At 47.4% G+C, this 20,386-nt stretch overlaps 1 protein-coding gene across 2 annotated transcripts in view; it reads left to right on the top strand.

The window, feature by feature from the left end:
• Nucleotides 1-20,386, top strand: part of DENND3 (DENN domain containing 3) — a 757,020-nt gene that overhangs the window by 441,096 nt on the left and 295,538 nt on the right. For both annotated transcript variants that reach the window (XM_085604830.1, XM_085604832.1), the window contains exon 13: nt 12,040-12,561. In XM_085604830.1, the coding sequence (XP_085460956.1) occupies nt 12,040-12,561 (522 nt within the window). The remainder of the gene's footprint in view (nt 1-12,039; nt 12,562-20,386) is intronic.

Raw genomic sequence — 20,386 nt, 5'->3', positions numbered from 1 at the left:
CAGCACACTGCAAGGTCCTTCAAGCAGGGGGACACAGCACACAGCAAAATCCCTTGAGCCTTTCCTTGGTTGAAACAGCAAACTGCAGACCAGCCCCAGATCACACAGCAAGAGCAGTCCTATCCATCAGTCTCTTCAGTTGTTTCTTCCTTGGCAAAGGCCCTCTTGACCACGAAGTAGCTCCAGTCTTGTTCACACTTGATCAAGCCATTCTCCAAAGTTCAGGAGCTTCAGTTCTCTTAGTTATACCCCTCAATGGCTTTGAAGTCTTTGTGCTTCAGGGGGCACTGACCTCTGTTCAAACCAGTTCTGGGTGTCTCCCGGCCAGTGACACCTTTCTTCCTTTGATTATTGGGGGTCTGGATTCTCAATCACTCGGCAGGAGATGGGACAATTGTTTTATAGCAGCAGCCCAGGCCTCTTCACCTCTAGGGGCTTCTCCACCCCTTACACTCCAGATGCAGGTCAGCCTGTTGCTGTCTCACCTCCTCCCCTTGGTCAAGACCTTCCCTAGATCCTATCGCTTTCAAATCCAGACAGTCAATCCCAAGCCAGGCAGAGACACACAGAAATGTCAGAGCACAAAAACGCATCCACTTTCAAGAGTGGCTTCTGAACACACAATGCAAAAACTACCTACATAAAAAGATGTGTTATTACATTGTGAGTTCAGGCATACTAAACTTCACCGTTCCATCTTAAGCCTTTGGAAGTACAGTCTGGAAAAAATATTACACGCCCTCCCATTCTGTCCTATGGGCAAGATGGCCTTTCAACAGTGAAAAACGAAATGGAGATTATTTCTCTGTCAGGACATGACCCACACTAGTACATGTCCTACCTTTCACATGCACAACACCCTGTCCAGGGGGGACCCTAGACCTACCAAAGGGGTGTCTTAGGTTATAGGCTATAATGCATATTTCCTTCTCAGTTTCAGTGCTTGAGTAATAAAGGTCAATACTGAGCAGCATATCAATGGGGACTCCAGGCACTGGAGGAAGAACAGTCCCTCCTGGTGGTTATTAACCCTTTCGCTGCTAGGCCTCCTCCCCCCACCCCGTGCTAAGCCTTTTTTTGGCTATATGAGGTAGTTTGCACTTAGGCCCCTGTAACGTTTTGTTCACATAAGGTATCCACGCCAAATTTGCGTACTTTTCTTCCAACATCATGGGGATTTTAAATGTACCCAGGGTTTGTGGGTTCCCCTTGGTGGGACCCAGAAATAAGCCGTAATACAGCAAATGTTTTAAAAAAAATTTTTTTAAATGGGGGACAAAGTGCTGCAGAAGAAAGCATCTGGTGTATTCCCTGCCAATGGTATCAACAAAGGGCTTGTGGTGCTGAATTCACGATCTACCCAGCTTTCAGGGACAGCAGACTTTTGTCAGAAAACCAAACTTTTTTACAGTTTTGGCATTTTACTGGGACATGGCCTATTTTTGCTACTTTTTGTGCATTCAACCTCTTTCTAGTTAGTGGTAGAAATGGGTGTAAACGCAATAATGGATCCCGCAAAGCTATACATTTCTGAAAAGTAGACCACATCCTTAATTCAGCTAAGGTTCATTTGTGTAGATCCTTCAAGGTTTTACTTTTTTTTTTGGAAACTGACAGTTGAAAATACGATAAATTGAAAATGAGTTAAAAAAAACAGCCATTTGTGCCAACGTTTTCACCTGTAACTTCTAAGTATGACAGTTTATTGAAAGCTACATCCGCTGGATCCATCTGGTTGTGGGGATATATAGGACTTGTAGGTACACCAAGAACCCGAGGAACCCAGAGTCAATAACTGAGCTGCTTCTTGTAATGGTTTTTCATTGTGTACCTGGTATATAGCAATTCATTTGGTGATATATAAAGAGTGAAAAATAGGTATCCAGGACATCTATGTATTTCTGAAATGGGTCCAAAATAGAGAGTTTAGAAGCGGTAGCTATTTGCACTTCTCCGAAATTGTGGGTACCCATACTAGCATGTGAATTATAGGACATTTTTCAAAGTGACTTCTTTTTTACACATTGTCTTACATTAGGAAGGCAGAAATGCATAGATAGTCGATAGGTAATAACAATTGCTCTACAGTTCTGTGTTACCCTAAGTCTCCCGATAAAAATGGTACCTCACTTGTGTGCGTAGTCCTAGTGCCCGCTACAGGAAACGGCCCAAAACACTACATGGAAACACCACATTTTTATATTGAAAACCGACCCTTTTTTTTGCAAAGTGCCTAGCTGTGGATTTTGAACCCTAGCTCAGCCGGCACCTAGGGAAACCTAGCAAACCTATAAAAAAAAAAATTAAACTAGACACCCAGGGGAATCCAGGAGGGGCTGACTTGAGTGGCGCTGTATAGATTCTGTTACCAAGAATCCCTTGCAAACCTCACACTTTGTTAAAAAAAACAACAAAAAAAAAACACTTTCCTCAAATTTCTGTGATGGAAAGGTCTGCAATCTGCGTGGATCCACATATTTCCACCTATCCCGAATTCCCCAAAGTCTCCCGATAAAAATGGTACCTCACTTGTGTGGGTAGGCCTAGTGCTCGCGACAGGAAACGGCCCAAAACGCAATGTGGACACACCACATTTTCACAGTGAAAATTGACCCTTCTCTAGGCCTAGCCTAGGCAGGGCTTGTGATGTCTCTTTGTGACATGCTGTATTCAGGATATGTGCCACCCACTTTCCGCCCATCTTTTTGATTCCATCCTTAGTACCGCCATGTTTCTTGTTGTAACCTCCCATGAGGATACCCCTGTTACATGTGTTACTCCCAGAGTGTTAATTATAGCCTCAAGGCACTATTTTCTTAAAAGGCTTCAGGCAAAGCACACACTTGGTCCTAAGCTAGGCTGGCAGTGGTTACTTCGCTCACTAGAACATCTCACATTTATGAGACAGTCTATAAATTTCTCTTCATCGGCTCCACACAGAGTACAACTCAGTCCGAAAATAATGTAATTCTTTTGTCAAAGATACTAATTGTATATATGGACATAGTTATATAAATGTACTCATAGTACTGTCTTGCATGCAATGCATTATGGATAGGGTGGATTTACCATATCTTCTGTCGGGTGCAGTACCATATCTGACCAAAAGAGGTCTGCAGTGCTGGTACCTTGCTCACTTGGGACCTCTATGAGCAGCATGTGGTACTGCACTGAGACATGCAGTGCTGGTGCCTTGCTCACTAGGGACCTCTAGGGGCAGCTTGCAGTACTGAACCGAGACATGCAGTTATAGTGCATTGCTCACAAGGGACATTTTGAAGCCGCTTGTGGTACTGCACTGAGACATACAATGCTGGTTCCTGGCTTACTACGCAAGCCTTTGCAATGCACTAGGTCTTGCATTACTGAAAGTATGAGCTATTGGCGTTGCATTATTATTTGCAATGTCAATACCTCAAACTATCCGCAATGCGAGACCTATTGCATTGCAAATGCTTGTTGTTTGCCCAGCTGTGGATTTTGAACCCTAGCTCTGCCGGCACCTGGGGAAATCTAGCAAATCTATACATTTTTGAAAACTAGGTACCCAGGGGAATCCAGAAGGGTGTAACTTATGTGACTCACCAGGTTTTGTTACCCAGAATCCCTTGCAAACCTCAAACTTTGTAAAAAATAAACCGATTTTCCTCACATTTCTGTGATGGAAAGCTCTAGAATCTGTGTGGATACATAAAATTTCACCCACACCGCATTCCCCAAAGTCTCCCGATAAAAGTGGTACCTCACTTGTGTGGGTAGGCCTTGTGTCTGCGACAGGAAATGGGCCAAAACCCAACGTGGACACGCCACATTTTTACAGTGAAAACTGACCCTTTTTTGCTAAGTGCCTAGCTGTGGATTTTGAACCTTAGCTCTGCCCGCACCTAGGGAAACCTAGCAAACCTATATATTTTTTTTAACTAGACAACCAGGGGAATCCAGGATGGGGTGACTTGTGTGGCGCTCACCAGGTTCTCTTACCCAGAATCTCTTGCAAACCTCAAACTCTGTAAAAAAAAAAAAAAAAAAAAAGTTTTTGAAAAACACATTTTTCCCACATTTCTGTGATGTAAAGTCCAGGAACCTGTGTGGGTCCACAAACTTCAACCCACTCTGCATTCTCCAAAGACTCCCGAAAAAAATGATACCTCACTTGTGTGGGTTCGTAATGCTCCCGCGGCAGGGAAAGGCCCAAAACGTATTGTGGAGACATCAAAATTACCTATCACAAAACAACCTGGTTTTGCAAAGGGATTCACCTAGGTTTTTGGCCTGCGCTCAGGGGCCATCTAGGAAACCCTACTAAACCCAGACATCTTTGAAAACTAGACCAGGCCGGGCCCACTTTCTTTCCCGTACATCATCAGGACGCAACTATGGGTAAGCGGAAATTACATATTACCCAGGCCCAAGGGGGGACTAAAGCCAAAGTCCCTAGAAAATCGGGAAGCATCATCTCATATCTAACCTCTGCTGTGGGGGTTCTAACCTCGGAAATTGCTCAGGCAGAGAGAGAATTGGGCCTCAATGTTAACGAACCGCCTGACTCTGGCCTCTTACAGTCATCGGAGCCCATCCCAGTTCCATTAGAACCTGTTGTTATTATTGGCGCCCCACCTGTGAACCATAACCATCTAAATGATGCTGAAAACATATTGGCCCCTGACCCCCCGTTATTCTCGCCTAAACCTACCATCTGCCAGCCCCCTGCCACTAATAGACAACCCAAACCCCAACCAAAATGCACAAGGAAAATGGCCAAAAGAAATAAACATAAGCGGGACTTTTTACCCAGTCGCAATACATCGGAACCTACCCAAGTGTACGCTGATTCCCTTCATTCATCTGTCCGGGACTTGGTGGAAAATATTTTCACTAGTAGACTTGAGGAGTCCCTTACTAACATTGCTAAAGACATAGTTGATACGCTGAATATGTGTGTGGCCAGTTTATTAGAGAAATGTGCCCGAATTGAGTCTACACTTTTAGCTATGACCAAGGCATTTGAACCACTACAAAAGAGTACTTCCCTTATCTCGACCCATTTAATATCATCTGGCCCCTCTAGTGGGTTATCGGGTGTATCTCCCAGGTTACAGCCTGGTGACCCATTGTCAAACCCAAGTCCCACCATTATAGTTCCAGTGTCCAGAGCTCAAGCGGGGCACCCAAATAGGGATACGAGCTCACAGCCCCATGTATCATCTCAGGTTAATGTTGCTAGTGAGTACACTTCAAGCACTACCCCAGTCCACCCTTACATTAATCTTCCCCCTGAGGCTGTTCCATTGGTGGTTATCTTGGTAAATGTGCCTCCACTCTTGCAAGGGAAAAGCGAAACACCTGAGGAACTACTGGCAGATACCAGAATCTGGTGTGACCAGAACTGCTCGGGTGATGCCAATATATCGCCCTATATTTTGACAGCCAGGCGGGTTGGATGGATAGGTAAAACCAAGAAAAAATTTAAGGGAGACTGTGTGGTGGTAAATTTTAACAATCCTTATGTAGCCCCTCGTTTGTTATGGGACGCCTTTGATTGGGTTAGGGATTCTAACATTAGGGCTGTCCCTTTAAGCCTCTTTTATCCATTGCCCCTTACCTCCTCTTCGACTCGAGGGAGATATCATCCCCCAACACGAACGGTGCGCCTTTTGCCTGTGGCCCGTTGTGCAGTCCCTAGTGCTGATCCCGATCCTTGGTGCTCTATTAAAGCCCCTTTCCAGGGTTACCCCAGCAACAATAGGATAGACACGCCCATAAACACTATCGCCTTAGCAAATAGGTTTTTACCCTTGTCACAACTAGACGCTAATGATTGACTACCCTCATCAGTCCCCATACTTAGTGACATCGGTGGTGATCCTACTAATCTTGAGGATTATGGTGTATGTGTGAAACTAATGAGCTGGAACATAGCCGGGCTACGGTCTAAACAAGAAGATGCAAATTGGTTAAAATTCATCTCTTCATTTGACATTATAGCCTTACAAGAGACGTGGTCTAGGGAAAATATCCTGTGGCTTGATGGTTTTAAATCTTTCTTTCTCCCTGCATCTCCATCACCCGCCGGAAGAGCTAAAGGTGGCCTACTATTCCTTTGTTCTATAAAATTAAAGGCCAAGATCACTAAGCTAGACACAAATTCTCTTAACTGTCAAATATTGGAATGTACACTAGAGTCGCAACATAAAATGTTGTTTATTAACTTTTATAATGCTGGGGATTGTGTTCCTGTGAACGCGAATCTTAGTTTTTTATTACATTTTTTGGAATCTTATAGGACTCGTCAGACCACTTTGGTACAAATTGTTTTTATGGGTGATTTTAATATTCATCTTTGTGTAGATAATTGTAAGATTGTTGATTTACATGGCCCCCCGCACGCTGTATCCCCTCATTTTGAACATTCTATAAAGGGAGAAGCCCTTGAGGAGCTGCTTCACTCAGCGGACCTGTTTGAGCCCTGTCATTTATCCAAGAGTCAACGGGTGGCCACGTTTGAAGCGGGGGACAGTGAATCAATTATCGATTATATTTTTTTATCACCAGCTCTTTTAAAGTGGGTTTTTAGGTATTTTGTTCTCCGGTCTCCATTTAGTGACCACAACCCTGTTATTTTAGTTTTAGATAAGGGTTTTTGCCGCAAGGATGTAACCCTGGCTCTACCCCCACCTGTTACGTTAGTCCCCTGTGATCACGGAAGGAAATTAAAATGGGCCAAAGTAGTCCCAGAGGATTTCATGGAAAACTTACTGGTAAAAAATAGTTCTGCGTTTGGGAAGTGTTTGGACCCCTCCTCTACGGGGGGGGAAATTATTTCTGCCTATGATCATATCTGTTCCCAGGTTACCTCTGACCTTACTATTACCAGTAAATTGCGCCCATCTCAGGGGAAAAAGTGGTTTGATTCCAGCTGTTCTAGGGCCCATCAAACCTTATTAATTACATTGAAAAAACAACCCCGGGATAAGGCCCTAATTTCTCATTTAAGGAAAAATTATAAAATAACTATTCAGAGGCGTAAAAATGAACTTAAGAAAGAGGCCTGGGAAGCACTAACCTCGGTGGAGGTCCTCAAGGATAGTGCCAAGTTTTGGAATATTGTGAATAGCCCACTCCTAACAGGAGAAGAAAATGCCCCTTTGGAAATAAATATCCCAGAGGAGGAGTGGCTGACGCATTTTGAACAAATTTATGCTAGCAATATAACCTTGGTCAACCCGGAGGCCTCTGAAACACCGTCTCACACTGACCACCTAACCTTTGATAAACATGAAGTCTGTAAGGCTATAAAAGATTCGGCCTCAAATAAAGCCCCAGGACCAGACGGAGTCCCTTTGGATCTCTACAAAGGTGACACCGAGCTTTGGAGTATCATTTTAACTAACGTTTTTAATGCTAGTGTGGCGAATGGGTTTCCGGAGTCCTGGTCCAAATCGATTATTGTACCTGTTTTTAAGAAGGGAGAGAGGGGGGACCCGAGATATTACCGGCCCATCTCGCTAATTGACTCAGCAGTGAAAATCCTGGGCAAAGTGATTTTGCACAAAATTTCAGACTGGGTATCGGAGAGGAGGATTTTATCGGAGGCCCAATATGGTTTTAGATCTGGCAGAGGTACCATGGACCAATGTCTTAATTTGTACATGTTAATCAACAAGTACACTAAATCAATTAAAGGTACCATATATTTGGCTTTCATGGATCTGTCCACAGCTTTTGATTTGGTCAACAGATCAAAGCTGTGGACGATCCTGTTGGAAATGGGCATCGATCCTTGCTTGGTCCTTTTTCTTGCGGATTTGCACAGAGACCTACATGCTGCTATAAGGGTGTCTCATGAGGGGAAATGCACACAGCACTTTAAATCATCTAGAGGGGTTCGCCAGGGTTGCATCCTTGCCCCTATACTCTTCACTTTATATATTAACAGATTGGATATTGTTTTAGGTAAGGCCTGCCTGGACACCCCGCGTATAGGGAACAGTGGTTTACCTGTTCTCCTGTACGCGGACGATTCCGTGTTGTTGGCACGTACCCCTCTAGGTTTGCAGCGACTATTGAACTCCTTTGGGGAGTTCATGAACTCTCTCGATTTAGTGGTAAATAGCACTAAGTCACACGTTATGTCCCTGGGTATGTGTAAAAACAGAGGAAAAACCTTTTACTGTAATGGAGTTGAGGTTACAAAGGTAAAGGTATTTACTTACCTGGGGGTCCTGTTTGATGATAGGTGCTCTTGGACCCCCCAGCTTTTAGCTAAGAAGAATAGCGTAGGTAGAGCTTCCTCAGCTATATTAAGTTTTACTCGACGGCTGGGTGGCAAACCATGTGAGGCAGTTCTTGCTATTTATAGGGCGAAATGTCTGGCCCTAGCGACCTATGGAGCTGCTATCTGGGGATATAAAAAAGCAGAGGGCGTACAAACTGTAGAAAATAAATTCCTTCGCTCTATTCTCTCCGTCCCCCAGTCTACCCCGACTTTTTCAATCCATCAAGAACTGGGAATGAACTATGTGTCTGATCATATTAGCCTGGCCCCCCTGGTATTCTGGTTGAAAACATGGCTGAACCCCGAACTCTCCCTGAATCGATTGATTTTAAAAGACTGTATGGGGCTAGATAGAGCTCTAGATATACCGTGGCTCCTGTACATTAAGAATTCATTTTACATCTTAGGGCGCCCTGAGCTCTATGACAATCCAGAAACAATTGCTAAAGGGGATGTTAACCAGATTAAAACCCAATTCCTGACTTTAAGGTCTCTAGAGCGGGAGGGGGTGGAACTCAATAAAGCATCAGTAAGGACACATTTTTTATTAATAACTTCCCCCCAGATTGAGCCCTATCTTAGACTAGTCTCGAATCATTTTCACCGCTGGCTGCTGACTAGATTTCGTTTTAATTTAATACATTTTAATTTAGGTAGTTTTCAAGGTTGGTGCAAACCAGAAGATGCTGCTTTGTGTAATTGCGACGACAGTTCAATTCAGGATACTACGTATTTTATCCTATTCTGTAACCATTACACAGTAATTAGAACAAAGTACATTTTACCTTTGCTACAAGGGAGAGGCTTCTGCCAAGTAAAACCAGCACTGATGTACCTTCAATTACTTGACTCCCCATGGATAATTTTTAATATTGCTAATTTTTTAGTAACTGCGGTAAGGAAAAGGAAAAAACTTGATGCTCAGTTTGTATACTGTTGTTAGGGGCATATTTATTGGCTTGGTCGACCACTATGTGAACTATTTTTTAAACTGTATTTTGTAAAGTTTTTATGTGTACGAATTATTGTGATGTACTTTTATGATTTTAATTAATCGATTAAAGTGGTTATGACTGACTGACTGAAAACTAGACACCCTAGGGAGTTCAAGGAGGTATGGCTTGCGTGGACACCCCAACGTTTTCCTATCCAGAATCCCCTGCAAACCTCAAATTTAGTTGAAAAATAAATTTTTTCTCAAATTTATGTGTGGTAAAGTTGTAGGATCACTGGGCTGACACTAATTTCCTACCACCCAACGTTCCCCCAGGTCTCCCAATAAAAATGGTATCTCACTCATGTGGGTGGGTCAAGTAGCCACGACAAGCAAGGGCCCAACACGTATTGTGGAGACACCAAAATTATCTATCACAAAACAACCTGATTTTGCAAGGGGGGGGGGGGTCACCTGAGTTTTTGGCCCCGGGCTTAGCGGCTATCTAGGGAAATCTACCAAACTCTGACATTCTTGAAGACTAGAAACCCTGGGGAGTCCAGGGAGGTATGGCTTGCGTGGGTCCCCTAACATTTTCCTACTCAGAATCCCTTGCAAACCTCAAATTGTGCTGAAAAAAATCCCTTTTTCCACACATTTTTGTGTGGTATTACCGTGCCGGCACAAATGTCCTACCACTTAGCATTCCCCTTGTTCTCCCGAGTACAATGATACCTCACTTGTGTGGGTGGGCAAGGGCCTGTGACTGGAAAGAGCCAAAAACATTGGGATTAAGGGTACAGCGCAGTGAATTCTTAGGGCTACATTTTGTAAAATAAAATGCATTTTTAGCTGATTGTACATTGAACAGCCACACAAGTGAGGTATCATTTTATTCGGGAGACCAGGGGGAACGCTGGGTAGTAGGACATTTGTGCGGGCACTATGATCCCACACAAAAATGTGTGGAAAAAGGGCCTTTTTTTAAGCTAAATTTTAAGTTGTATATGGTGGTGCCTCGGGCTGGTGGTTATTTGGGGTAAATCATCCTTGTTCCAATCCGAGGGGGCCGGGAGGTAGTTGATTGCTAAGACTGCATTCTTGTGCGTAGACTTAACTTTCCTTATTTAGGGGTGACCATTGCACTGTAGCCCTGGGCTCATTTTATGATTGAACTTGACATCACTGCTGCGTCAGACCCTTCGGGACTACATGGACCTCCCTTTCTCTTAATGTCCTGGGAAGAGTGGCACTTTTCAAAATGATTGCACTCCATGGCTATTTCATACCCTGCAGAATTTACCCCCTCTTCGCCCTAAATCCTAGCTTAACAGATTATCTGGGATGCTACACTAATTTCTGCTGGCGGATAAGACTCAACGAATAGCGCTCTTCATCTGTTTTCAATCGGCCTTCCATGGTGGTATGGGGATGTCCCATGTTTGACTGTACTATTGGGCCGCACAGCTCCTCGCGGACAATAACTGGCTGTTCAGAGATCCGGATGACCTTACAATTCATCTGTAAATCACGCTTCTTGGCCGCCAGCGTATCCTGAAATAGTTATATGGGACTCCACCTTCTTATTCTTTGCCTGAGACCAGGAGGAACACTCCCGTATTGGCAAGTGGCCCTCGATTAGATTGGATGGGACTGATGGTTGATGCAGGCGACCCCCTTGTGGCTGGCTGCTGGGTGTCCCAAGTCTCCACCTCAAAGGGATGGACTCGCTGGGGCCTTAATAGCATCTCTCACCTGAGGAACGTTTGCAGGAGCTCCCATATGATGTATTTTATGGGACCTCCAGGAGGAGTTCAGTCTCCATAGGACCAAATTCTACAGGTATCTGCTGCCTCGCTACAGACTGGCGGAATACCACCTGCTGCTGCGTGACCTGCCAGAGTGCAGCCCTCTGGAGGCCCAAATCCCCTCCTCACCGCTGGGCCGGGGCGGCATTTCGCGAATATACATCTAATTGTGAACTCCCTGAAACCTTAGGAGCCCTGAAGGCCAAGTGGAAGCACTGGATTGGCTACCTCAATGATGGTGATTGGCAGGAATTGATCATCTCCTCTCACTTATGCATCATTCTACTCAAATTCCTTCACACTGCATGTTATACCCCAAGACTGCTTTAAAGGATGGGTGCTCTCTGTACGCCTGCCTCTGTGACCGGCCAAGGATGGCGACTTCTTCCATGTGGTTTGGCTTGTCCAGTCATTGCTAAATAACTTGTAATTCATCTTCACTGCTCTCTCTGAGGTTATGCGGAGACTAGACTGCTCACCTCGTGGGGCTAATCTGGGTGTTCTGGAGGATGTCGAGGGACCCAGTGGTGAGAGTGCATGGACTACCATTGGAGCTGTTGTGGCTAAACGTGACATTGTTCTCCCCTCGAAATCCCTCAAGCCTCCAACTATGAAGGAATTGTGCTCCATGATGGACTGGTGTGCCAGGACCAAAGAGCCCTCTGAAGAATGTGAAAATCTGGGGTCGTGGTGGGACCTTTCTGGCCTTGATGGGGAGTTCCATGCAAGTCTTTAATACTTTTTCCATCTGGTGTCTCATATGTGATTTTACTTTAAAACTACTGTGTGTTATTTGACCTTGGTTGTAAAATCAATAAATTTACTTTCTGAAAAAATTATATAATCCTAAATCAGTCAGTTCTATCTGCCCGTCCCATACACCACCAGTCTTCCTGATCAGATCTTATCCTTGTTACTTCATCTTGATGGTAAATGTTTTATAACTGGCATTCTCACAAAAAATGTAATGTTATGTACAGTCTGCACTCAATCTTAACATGTATTGTATTTGTGTCTTTTAGCCTTACGAATACCCCAAAAGACAGTGCACACTTTCAAGTTACCTGATGTCAATTTTCCCTTGATGAGCCGATCTGTCCAATCCTACTATGTAGACTTCTGCAACAGCCTCACTCGTGCAATGAACAATCCATCCTCTGAGAACTCGGTCTTGATGGCACAATACTATTATCTGCGGGGCCTCATTTATTTGATGCAGGGTAAACTCCAGCCGGCACTTTCAGATTTCCAGAACTTGTATAAAACAGACATCCGAATTTTCCCACTTGATCTCGTGAGAAAAGTGGTTGAAAACATGCCTCCCTCTGAACGTGCACAAGCAGAACGGAAACCTGAGCTGAAAAGACTTATAAGCCAGGTTATGGAAAAAGAAAGAGAGGTGGCAAAAACAGATGACCATGTAAAGAATTTTGAACTACCCGAAAAGCATATGCAGCAATGCGATTTTGTGAAACGGATCCAAGAATCTGGAATTGTCAAGGATAATGGCACAATAGACCGGTTGTTCGAGGCCTTAACAATAGGTAAGATGGCCTAGATAGTTTCCATCTCTCTACATTGCAATTCAATATCTATATTGAATTACATTATATTGAGTTACATTATATTGTATTATTAAATATATCTATCTATATTGTCTTTACATTTCAGTTGTTTATATTCAAGATTTATGCAAAAGGACTAAAGTTAACCTTGAGCTCCACTGCATACTTCTTTTTTTATTTTATGAAGCTACACAAAACAATAAGTCGCTACAAACATGTTGTAATGCTCTTATGAATTCTCTACATTTTTCTACAAGGTCTGGGACTGCTCTTAATAGGTTCAACTCAAATGTTATTGTGCATCTAAGTATTAGATAGGTGTGCATAAAAAGCACTTTGTGAAAACCTAACCAAGAATTAGAAATGGTGGCATGGAATGTCTTGCTTGCAGGTGTATCTACAATTGTGAACAGATATATGATTATACAGTTCTACAAAATGTGAGCACTTTGAATAGTACCAACTATAGAGATATTTCTCTCTAAGAAAAAATTGTGTAACAACAATTGGACCTTGGGAGCATACCTGGGAAGAACAAGGAAAGAGAAACCAGGGAAGTTGTGGAAATCCAGATGGTTGCATTGCCTTATTTAGATTTGTTGGTGTTTCTGCTTTGGGCACCCTGCAGAGTTGGTGAAAAATCTCAAACTCAGTCCAAACCTGGGTAACAACTTTATTTATTGGTTTTAAAAAAGACTCATCTGATAGAGACTACTAGCCGCAGATTCCTTCACGTAGAATTATCCCCAGGCGTGAGACTGGATCCGGAAACTTTTTTGCCACAGCATCCCTGTGCGCCGGGGTGACATCACGCCACTCCCCCCAGGCGTCGTCCGCGTACGTGACGTCAGCGAGGTCACATAAGACCCGCCCCAGCGCGCCTATGTCACTTTTTTCCTTTTTCGCGTGCAACGCGGATCCGATCCTTGCTATGGGCCTGTTAGGGCCCCTTTTTCTTCCATTTCCTTTTGGTGGAACAATGTGCGAATGCTTTCGGGCTTCAAAACTTGCACGTTTTGTGGGCGTCTTATGTCGGCGACGAACCCTCACCTCATTTGTATATGGTGTTTGGGGGGAGGATCACGGCACCACAGATTGTGCGGCGTGCCAACAGTTGAAGCCGAAGTCACGGCGGGAGCGCCAGATGAAACTCTGCGCATCTTTCCAGGTCGACGTCCTCCCCTCGGTCTGCTTCGGCAGAAGGCTTCAGATACGGCTGTGGTCATCGTCCTCGCCCTTCTCCGATGTCACGTGAGCGTCGCTGCCCAGTGGGTAAGTGTTGCAGTTTGTCCCCGGGGGCTGGTTTCCGGCCTTCCGGGGGCGTGGACTCTCCGCGGGTGATGCGGCCCCGTGTGTCGTCCTATCCACCGCTTCCCGGTGTTAGGGGCGTGGAGAGTCCAAATGAAGACATACGCGGCGGCTTTGCAGGCCTCGCTGGCGTCTCCTCCTCCTTCCCCTCCTGGGGCGTCGGCGGATCCCTCGCCCTGAGCAGGGCCCTCCGCGGCGTCGCCGGTGGTTCCGGCCCCGGCTGGTTCGGATCCAGGCTTGGAGGATGTGGTGCTGTTGGGGTGCGGCTACTCTGGGGCCCCTCCTTCAGGCCACGGCATCTATGCCTCTCCACAAACTCCCGTGGGAGTCCCTGTGTTGTCGCGGGAGGTCGCCGGGCCTCGGGTCGCATCCCCAAGCCCCTCTCGGTCTTTTGACAAGGTGGTCCTGTCTAAGGCCGAGGTGACGCCGCTATGGCGTCGGCAGCAGCTGGACCGTGCGGAGTCACAGGGGTCGGTGGACCCTCCTCGTCCCGCTCCGGGTCGAGCGAGGACCCCTCGTCCCTCTGCGGGCCCCTCTCATCCCTCCCCACAGGCGGCTGCCTCGTCTGAGGGCGAGTCGGGGTTGAATCGTCCCTGGCGCCACCACATGGGTTGCTGAGCGGTCTTCGCCTCATTCAGGGCCGCGGCTGGCGGAGGACTTAATGCCACTCCCCAGGCCTGTCTCGTTCCCCCACGCAGGGGGCTGCCTCGGCGGGGGTCGGGCCGGCGTCATTCCGGCACCACCCCGGAGCCGGCGCGGCTCCAGCTCTACTCCGGTCTCCGGTGCGGGGTGACTTGGAGGTACCTTGTCCGGTGACGCCGGATGGTGCCGATGTCCTGCCTCAAGCAGTCGACTCTACGGCTCTGCGCAGTAGTCGTACCGCGCATTTGTCTTCGGACGCTCCTTCTCCGGAGGCAGGCTGTATATTGGTGTCGTCCTCCCCGGAGACTGGTCGCCGTGTGGTGTCTTTCTCACTGGCATCGAAGGGCGGCCCCCACCCTTCCTGAGGCAGAGGTGTTCATCGGAAGAGCGGCAGGTCCCTCATTCTTCGGCTCCTTCTGACTTCCAGGTCTGGCCCTTGCCCGTCCCACTTGGCCTCGGGGACAGCCGCCTTAGTTTGCAGCAGTCGCCCACGGAGGAGCTGCTTTCTCCACCGCGGGGCCCTACGGAGGCGGGTGCAGCCTTCGCTCACGCGGTGTCCACGGCTGTGGGCATCCTGCGCATGGGTGACCCAGTGGCTCACTTTCCGGCTGATCCTTCTATTGGAGGTACTCCACCAGGGCTCTGGTGGGAGGGAAGTCTTACTTCCCTTCGAAAGTTCGCTCCTTTCTTCCTTGACGGGGGCTTGGAGGTGTCCTGCCTCAGGGAACCCGGTGCCTCAGCATCTTCTGCACCAGCACCTCCTGGCGCCGCGTGACCCGGCGTGTCTTTCCCTTCACCCCTCAGCCGCCAGCCCCCTTTTGCGGAGTTGCTTTTCCCTCCCTGCCGCCACTGTTGACAACGCCATCCCGAGAGGCCCGCTGGGTGGAATCTTGGGAGTGCAACATGTTTGCCTCGATCAGCACGGCCCTGCGGGCCGTTAACACCTTGTGTTTGCTTGCTATGGCATCCTCCTATTTGTGGTGCTCGGCTGAGTCTCTGGGATCTGCAGCGTCCCAGGAGTCTGGTCAGGTGGACTTACGGCATCATGCATTGGATGGCCGGGAGCTTGCGGCGTTTATTCTCCGCTCCGCTCTGGACGTCTCAGAGGTGCTGGGCTGGGCCATGGCTTCCTCAGTCGCTCTCAGTCGCCATGCTTGGCTTCGGGACGGAGTATTTCCTGAGAATATTCGGGAGCGACTCATCAACCTTCCATTAGATGGCAGCCTGTTGTTCCATGCCCTGGCAGGGCTCCGTCCTCCTTGTCCGCCTTATCCTCCTCCGTCCCCTCCTCAGTGACTTCTGAGTTGGGTTGATTCTGGGCCTTCTTAGGCCGGTTGTTCTGGCTGTGGAGTGTGTCTTCTGGCCGTTTACGTCCATCCTTGGAACTTTAGCTGTGTTGGCTGCTGGGCGGCCCTTGTGTTGATTTTGTGCGGGTTCTGCAGAAGTTTTTGCGCGGACTTGGCCCTGAGATTGGGCCTTCTGCTTTGCTTGGGCTGCTTATCATGCCTTCAGCGGGGTGTTTATTTCCCCGTGGCTCTTTTGTTTTTCCTCTGCTGTCCTTCCAAAAAGGGCTCCCATATCATGGGACTTGTACCCTATGTGGGGTAGTGGTAGCTGTCATATAGCTTGCGCTCTGCTAGAGGGTTCTGGTCGCCTTCGGGTTCCTGTTCTCCATGGCGTTTAGGTAGGTTGCTTTTGCTTCCTGAGGTTCTGTGCGCGGCCACTCGTAGTGGTGTGCCCGGGCATCTCCTCCTCTCCCTGCTCCTGTCCTGAGGTCTGGGATGTTCCTGTGTTCTCCCTTGCCAGGCGTCGCCTACTCGGCCTTCCTGGGGCCTTGGGCTGTTCTTCTTGCTTCTGGTGGCTTTGACTGCCAGCGCTGTTCTGGCTGGCAGGCTGCTTTCTATCTGGAGTGGGTTCGCCTTCTTTTCTCTCGTTTCCTTGGGCCCTCTAGGCTTCTTCTTCTTCCGCTTTTCCTGTCTTGGCATTGGGCGGAAGCTATGTTGCCTTGTGGGGGAGTGGGGTGCTTCGTCCTCTCCATCCTTGCCCTTGGTTCCTCTGCTGTGAGTGTATGAGCCTCTTCAGCCTTCTTTCCCTCCTCCATCCCCTTGAGGTCAGTGGGGTTCTGCTTGTGGAGGTTCCCTTCGCCTGGCAGGGGTGAAGTTCTACCTGATCCACAGATCTGGTCCACTGTGGGGCCCTCTGTTCTGCATTGGCTGGTGGGGTCCTTTCGCAGACCCTCCTTCCCAGGGGGTATGGCTAGGGTATCAATTCTACGTGAAGGAATCTGCGGCTAGTAGTCTCTCAGATGTAAGAGTTACTTAACTTAGGTAACGATGTATCTGGTAGAGACGATTCTAGCTGCAGATTCCTTCACGGCCCGCCCTTCCTCCCCTTTTCTACGAGGACCCTTGGGTTGGTCTTCGGTACTCGCCTCCCGGTGGAGAGCTGTGTCTCCTGCGCGGGCCTTCCTTGTTCTTGACGGTTGGCTCCATCTGGGGGTGGTTCATTCCTCCTTTGGAGGATGGGGTTCCGGTGCTCCGGTGCCCTGCTGCTCTGGCTACTCCAGGTTTGGGGGAGGGATTGCTTTCTACCCCTGTCCTCCCTCCCCTCCCTTCCTTCCATTGCTAGCCTCTGATTAAGGGTCATTTGGCCTTGTCTTGCCCTTGTCCCTTGTGGGTGGTTGTACTCTAGGTTGGGGTGACTTGGAAGTTGTTTTCCCTGTCTGTCTTGGGACTGGTCCCATTCCTCGCTCAGGATGGGGGGGTGGGTTTATTACGTGTCCCATGACTTTTACGCATGTTCTTTGCCTTCGGGGCACAGGGATGGGAGGTCGTCTGTGCTGGCAGGGTGACTACGCAGGTTCCTGCTTGTTCTTCTTCTTTCCCTGCCCTTGGGTTCTTCGGTGTTGACACTACTCTGGTGGTGTTGTTAGTCACTGTTTCTTTCCAATTTTTCTGCTCTTCGCACACTGTTCCCATGCTTCCACAGTTTTTTATCTGGTGGTTCAGCATTGTGGTGCGGAAAAGTTCTCCCAAGAAAACTGACAAAGGCGTGCCGGGGCGGGTCTTATGTGACCTCGCTGAGGTCACGTACGCGGACGACGTCTGGGGAGAGTCACGTGATGTCGTCCCGCCCCTGGCGCACAGGGATGCTGTGGCAAAAAAGTTTCGGATCCAGTCTCACGCCTGGGGATAATTCTACGTGAAGGAATCTGCGGCTAGAATCATCTCTACCAGATACATAGTTACCGAAGGTAAGTAACTCATACATCAGGTGTACAGCAATGAACAGCACAAATTAGTGAAATAAACATCAGGGTATCATGCATAGATCGAGATCTCACAGGCACATAGAATGAGAATGACCATGGAACAGAAATCAAATAGCCCGTCAATATACCTAGTTCGATTCTTCCTCTGTTGTGTATTCGCTCTGCCTCCACCCCCAATTTATTCGGATCACTCCCATTCAATCCAGTATTCAGGAACGTATTGCATAGCTTCCTCCATTACCTTCGATGCTCATCTAGTTTGTCATCTCTATGACTAGCTTTCATAAGGGCCTCCTCTGCCAGCGTCCATTCGCGAGCATCCCTTATCCATGCATCACTCTCAGGGGCACGCATCCCATCCAAGTTATTGCTTTTCTGTTCCGCGTAAGCACTATAAGCAACTGCAAGAGTTTGTAAGCTGTCTTACATTTTTTATGTTTCCGGACATGTGCCAGCAGTCAGTGCTGCAGTATCAACTCCATTTGGAGACCAGCGCCACTCTGCACCCTCTCCACCACCTCTTCCCAAAAATGTCTAACCCCGAAACACCTCCCGGCTAAGTGCATGAAGTCCGCCCCCTCCTCTCTGCACTGAAGGCAAGTGCCCGATCTGGTGCGATGTGGGGAAACTCCACAGGGGTCATGTAGATGCGGTGTGAGTAGTGAATGAGTTAAAAATGGGCATTGCATGATATCGTATGCGTTAGTGCGCCTACAAGAGGCATGAGTTGTTGATTTTCCATGTTAGTGTAGGTAAGGAAAAATAACATACTCATGTTTTATAAGGGAAAATATTTTCTCCCTCCAAGATAAAAATTGTGGTAAATGGTAATGCTTTAGGTTATGAAATTAAACGTGTATATTTTATGGATTTGAGTACTCAAGGAAACCTAGGATTCATACTTTCTATGAACTAGTATTGGGATTCCCTGTCAATGCCTAAAAGCTGGAAATCTGAAAGCGTAGGAGAAAACCTATGGAAGTAGATTTGTAGCTTTTTATCGTGGACTTTGCAAATTATGTGTTAATGAGAGTAAGTCCTCCGACCATAACGCTGCATTTTTCAAAGATTATTTTCAATATTGACCACCTCAGGAGGGCATAGTTTTGGTCTCCCACAGTAGGATTATAGAAATGCATATTTATGGTTAACTTGCTTTATGCTTTTGTCAATAACCAAGTACACAGTGTCTTTTAATGTATTTTGTCAGGTTGTTACACAGAATTTGATATAAAATCGGCAAAGTCTCATTCTACCCAGTCTAGACAGCTCTCATAGGCTGATCCACATATGGATCTATAAACTCACCTTAAAGATTGCCCAGTAGAAAGGCAGGTTGACCTAGATAGGTAGGAAAGCAATCCTCTCACCCTCTTTACATCTGGCAGTTTGCTAATTCTTGATTTGCCTATTTGAAAACCTGCTGCTGCACCAACTGGCAATCGCTCAGGGGAGGTAGTGGCAGGGTGCATGTTCCTGCATTTCTAATTGGGCACTCAATGTGCGGCATGCCCATTATTTAAAGGATGCTGCCCCTATCCCGTGCTGCCTGGTTTAGTGGCGGCGACGGCGCACGCATCGCTGGTGAGAGACTTGCCTGGTTGGGGGTGGTAGGTGGTGACATCCATTGATTACACTGGGCTGAACTCTTCAAAGCAAAATCTGTCTTACCCTCACGGCCTCCTAATCGGACTGGTTGCAATCGGTGGTCAGTGGGGGTGCTAACACCTTAGAATTGCATAATTAAGGACCACAACGCTGTAGTGTACCTATTGCACCAAGTGACGCAAACCATCCAGTCTGCAGCGGGTCCCCTACGCGCTACCGCCTACACGATCTAGATCTGATGTGCGCTTGAGTCCGCTACTTTCAAGCTTCATTATGGGAAGAACAGACAAACAGCAGACAAAATTGAACTTTGAAGCGCGTCGGCTCCCGAGATCTCAAGCCCCAGTCACATCAGACACTGAGCCAGAAATGGAAGAGGGCACGAATACCAAGCTGGAGCGCCTGATGCTCATTATGCAGCAGAGTTTGCAAACTATTGATGCGAAGATTGACCACCTCAATTTGCGCATGGATAATATGACCGCCAAAATTGACAAGCATGGCGCCCGAATAGCTGAAGCTGAGCAACGTATTTCCACGACAGAAGACAAGGTGGAGGTCGTCAGCACATCGTGCTCCAGCATGGAGAAAATACTTGAAGTGATCCAGGCCAAGAACGAGTATCTCGAAGCCCGTCCGCGCAGGAACAATCTACGCATTACGGGCATTCCCGAATCGACCAACACTGGGGCCATGGAAACATATGTGAAAACACTGCTCAAAGATATGCTAGGGGCTGAACACTTCTCCAATGTGCTCATTGTGGGAAGAGTTCATCGATCATTAACAGCCAAACCTATACCAGGGGCTCCTCCGCGTCTGTCAAGGCTGTCAGACTGTCAGTAGCTCACACTAGCACACACCACTGACCTGCTGTCTTGAGCTCAGCAGGGACGATGATTGTAGATAAGATCCCCAAATCCCCAGAAGTGCAACCCCGGCAGGAGAACGGAACTCGACTGCCGAGGGCTGGAC

This window comes from Triturus cristatus, chromosome 5_1 (assembly GCF_964204655.1).
Source record: "Triturus cristatus chromosome 5_1, aTriCri1.1, whole genome shotgun sequence".
Lineage (NCBI taxonomy): Eukaryota > Metazoa > Chordata > Amphibia > Caudata > Salamandridae > Triturus > Triturus cristatus.
This window is presented reverse-complemented; position numbering and strand designations above follow the sequence as displayed.